This window comes from Halyomorpha halys, unplaced genomic scaffold (assembly GCF_000696795.3).
Source record: "Halyomorpha halys isolate HHAL.00 unplaced genomic scaffold, Hhal_1.1 Scaffold4111.1, whole genome shotgun sequence".
Taxonomy (NCBI): Eukaryota; Metazoa; Arthropoda; class Insecta; order Hemiptera; family Pentatomidae; genus Halyomorpha; species Halyomorpha halys.
The window spans coordinates 10,551-15,308 of record NW_027115748.1 but is presented as its reverse complement, the minus strand read 5'-3'; the positions used below and the strand labels follow the sequence as shown (position 1 = coordinate 15,308).

Sequence of the window (4,758 nt, the reverse complement as noted above, 5' to 3'; positions counted from 1 at the left end):
CGTTTCAATCTTAAGAGAGCCTTTAGATGGGCTTAAACAAATTAAACAAAAATTAAAAGTATGTCATGCTGAATCACTCCTGTCTCTTGGTCTGGATCCGTTTGCGATCACTCTACCATTATCGTCCAAAGTAGGGGTTTTTAAATATTACGGTATGCCGCCATTCCATAAAGCTAAACTGTCCAAGTGCATGATCCAATACAACACTTCTACTTTTGTTTCGTCTGTCTTTTGCTAAGTTAAATAAAAATTATCAGGATTGCAGGATGTCAGCATCTCCCTGTCTGTCCCACCCTTCTTACAGTCCAGATGTTGCCCAACAATTGCGCATCTTTTGAAAGGATGTCAAAGAAGGATCTGAGCTTTTGGGCCATAGCTAAAAACTAGTGTAACCAACAAGTTCAATTTCTGGCAGTAAGATGGGTTAAAGCAATTGACAACGATGTCTTTAAGAATTATTTGAAATATGTAGATTTTAAACTGACTGTAAAATAACATTTATTTTCATGTATTGATTGTAACTATTTTTATCCATGGTTGTAAGGGTACTTCCAGCACATCGTCCGCAAACTGTTGACGGTATATTAATTAATTATTAATTAGAAGTCTTATTTAAAAGTACTTCAATGGTACAAAAATTTACTTACTTGATACGAAGATATACGAATCCAAGTTAAATGTAACAATTTTTTTAAATTTCATAATATACCTGTAATGAAATAAATAATGATATAAATAGTATTAGGCAGAGAATTTGGTTTGGCTCCACATCTATACACCAGGGGTGGCCCAAAAGTCGATCGCGAGGCCAATTTTGGTCGATTGTCGATCGCTCGCAATGTCTAGGGTGGAATTCTATGTACCATGGAATTTGAAGCGATCGTAAAAAACAAAACTTTCAAGCAATAGTTTCAGACATATTTCAGATGGATCATAAGTTATTAATTATCCATGGTCATTTAATTACCCTGGATGTGAGTTTTTTGGTCCTTAATTAGGTTAATTGTAACCGGATTCGGATTTTGCTAAGTCTACGGAAACCCACCCGCTAAACAGGCCAAGACCAACTGTATCAGTTTTCTTAGGTAAATTTTTAAAGTCATAAATGTGGTTTGAATACAATATTAAGTGAACAGGAAGCGGTTTATAAGCACTTTCGGTAATTGTCCCCTCCCATCGCAGTGCATTAAAGATGGTATCGCGGCAACAGCGTTCTATCCATCTTTGTATTGTTCCGACGGATGCCATTTGTGAAAATGAGATAGTAGTGGTTGCGGTTTGTTGTGGTAGTAACAAAGGCGAGTTTAATAGCCGATATCCCATTTTATGTGGCGTTGTATGTTGTGCTGTAAAGTTTCCTCAAGTGAGTTTCCTCAAGCAGTTATCTACAAGGACTCTTAGGTTGGAAAAGGTATCTTAGTAGTATACAATGGTTATGTTCCTCAGCTACCGAAGTTGTTAATTAATGGGTAATCTGGAGCAGCGGTCTAATGAGATATTAGTTTTTATTTTTTTTTTTATTTAACAATTCCATTTAATTGACAAATTTATAATTCTACCTAATTCACTCACTCAGACCCTTAGCAGTGATCCGCTACCCACATTCGATCCATTATACAAATTAAACTAATTTATCATTAGATAGCAATGTAAAAACAAACCAAAGACATAATATATTCAGCAGTAAATCAGTTTACGGAAAAACAAATAAATAAAACCACATAATATATGGTTATATTCATTATTGTATTCTTTGAATGAATAAAGACTAAAATATATTTTTCTGATACACTTAAAAGCAGTCTCTTATATGCAGTGACTCTCACTTGACTTCACATTCAGCGACATCACTAGTCAAAACTCATTTATCAAAATCTATCAGAGATTCATGATTCAACCAACTTCCAGGGAGACAGTTACTGAACACAAACATTCCAGTGTATCAGATAATTTCACTATTTCTCCTCGGGGTCTCTTCTCTATACTCAACACTTTTCAGTCTAATAGAGAAGGAATACCTCTCAGCCATCTTAATCCTTCCCCAAGGATCCCAAGCAAATACATTCAGAACTTGCAATTCCCCATTATTTGGTCTCTGGGAATTTTAAAACATCTATTTCCTTTAAAACTCAGATTCAAAGTTTTTACAACCGCAATACTTCCCCTTACCTTTAGTTAAGCCAGCTGGGGTTCTGAAGATCACTCCTAACCCAATTCTCCCATCGACAATTTGGTTTACCTCATAATTTACTGATTTTTTCTTTCGTAATTTTCTAATAATTAAATACTTTCAAATTATGTTGTTATTCCTATAGTGATTATCTAATAATCAACATGCAAGCAAGAATTCGCGCAAAACAAAAGTCCATAATAATCTTCTGAATTGCTCTAATTTAAATATTATAGATTATTACATCAGTTCATAAGGGATTACTGTATTTTGAAAGAATATGTATATATATTTTTGTATAAATTACAATTAAATTGTTGTTTTTTTTATTTATAGTTATATAACTCAATTGAATAGATGTTTACAAGTGCATCATTGGTTTTCCAAAGGTGTGTTAAATGATATTTCAGTTAAACAAGATGAAATAAAAGAATGCCTACGAGTCTAAAAATAAAATCTTTAACCTCTCTAGTCAAGGTTCACATACAGATAATAGGATGTGACAGGCAAATACAAAAGGAAGAGAAAATAAGAGAGATAGCAAGGAATTTATATGAATTAAAGGATTCACAAAATCTTTGTTGGGAGAATAATGTAATCATTTAGTAAGATGTATTACATACCGGTGGTTTGGTTAGCACATAAATTTAATAGATAATGGTTATTAGCAAAATCAATGACATTTCTGACAACAAAATGATAAAAAGGAGAATAAATAAATTAGAACTGTTACCATATATTTTTAAATTGTACATCATTAATATGATTTTGAATAATTACAATAGCACCAGAATACTATATTTGATACAAATATTTTGATAATGATATTTTTCAGTTAAACATTATCAAAGATTTGGTTTGAATTATAAGAAGCACAAATGATAAAATATCTTAACACCAGGTAAAATGACATTAACAGAATAAACAAATTTGAAACCTTAGATAACATATTTAAATGAATAATAAAAAAAAGATCAACTTTTAGATGGAAGACTCAGAAGGAAAAACAAGGCAATGGCTCTGACATGCAACGAGGTTTCTTTAAATACGAAAGTATAAAATATGAAAATGAGTCTGTCTCTCCAATGATCAAAAGGGATTTTGAAAAATCCTCATTTATCTCAGTATCCTAATAGTTATTGAAGACATATGGCCATCAAGGCACCAAATCTTACAAAATTTATTAATTATTTCAATAAATCTTATTAGTCCTGAGGTAATCTCGATCAGAATCTGTCTCGAGATGAGTTTTCAAAAACTCCTCAACTGTATCGGTGTCCCAACGTTCAATGGCTAAAACCTAAAATAAAAACAAGAATAGTTGAATGAACTGATGTTAAATAATATTTTTTAATTCATGTCATTATTAGCTAATCATACATACTTCTTGGACATTACCAGACTCATCCATGAGCTTGATAATAGGGTCAAGTCCTCTTACATACCTAATTGTTAGGTTTGGAAATTTATGAGGTTTATCACTCTTAATAAAAGCTGAAAAAAAAATTATAATCAGAATTTTACATATATTTATAAACAACAAATCAAAATGCTTAATGTAAACATATTCTCTGTGGCTAGATTTTCAAAGATACTATGAAAGAGCATTCCTTGTTATATTATTTTAAAATTACAAAATGACATCTCGACTCAGATTGTGATGATAGATATTTTATACTCATCTCTACAAATGATTATTTTTTTTTTTTTTTAACTTTTCCAGTTGTGTTCACAGAGCTAGTGAGGATCCGTATCTTGTCTTGATCGTTTTGTTTCCAGAATGCTGCAGTGTATCTTTTTTTTTTTTTTTTAGATGAATTTTCCTATCTTTTCAATGAATAACAACTGCTTCTAATTTCAATTAGATGAGGATCAGAAATTGTCAAATAATACATATAATAGAGTGTGCACCATTTAAGATGACAGATACACCAAATGTAAGATGACGTTTTCACCCACTTAACAGAACTTCTTACATCAAACAGTTCCTACTGGTTAATTAAAGAGAAGCCTCTCTATTGTGCCTTTTATTCATTTTAATAACAACCTGCTAATTTGTATATAATAAAGGAACCTACTTTTATAAAGGAATATTACTATTAATATTAATGGGATACTATTATAAAATATCATTGACCATAAATGTATTCAAGAAATTGGATGGAGGATGTGGTAAAGAAATCCTTTTACACTGTTTTTTTTCTTTCATGGAAGCACCCTCAACCAACTATTTTTATAAGAAATAATATAATTACATGTCATGGAAAATTACCTTGTATTTGTGGATAAGCTCCAAATTTACAAGTACAAACTTCTAAACTAGCTCTTGGATATCTTTTGATTGCAGATGAACCTTCTTCCCGTGTACAGCAATTCAGACAGTTCTCCCTGAACATATACAATAATAAATAAAGATGTTTACTTATTGAATATCAAGAGAGCATATTGATAAGAAAAACATAGTTCTAACTAATCTGTAATTATTTTCATTTCAAAAATCAAAATTAAAACACATAACTACTCTACTTTTACAATAAAAGAAAAATATTTATAATAATCCACACAGCGAACCAGAAGGTTGGATGCCA

The 4,758-nt window shown here is 31.2% G+C and overlaps 1 protein-coding gene across 1 annotated transcript in view; it reads right to left on the bottom strand.

The window, feature by feature from the left end:
- Nucleotides 1–3,123: 3,123 nt before the first annotated feature.
- The window catches only part of LOC106691878 (selenoprotein F-like), a 2,935-nt gene continuing 1,300 nt past the window's right edge, over nt 3,124–4,758 (bottom strand). Inside the window, exons 3-5 of the mRNA XM_067052757.1 lie at nt 4,443–4,558; nt 3,555–3,664; nt 3,124–3,470 (exon numbers count right to left, since the gene is read on the bottom strand). Coding sequence (XP_066908858.1) covers nt 3,363–3,470; nt 3,555–3,664; nt 4,443–4,558 — 334 coding nt within the window. The 3' untranslated portion in view covers nt 3,124–3,362. The remainder of the gene's footprint in view (nt 3,471–3,554; nt 3,665–4,442; nt 4,559–4,758) is intronic.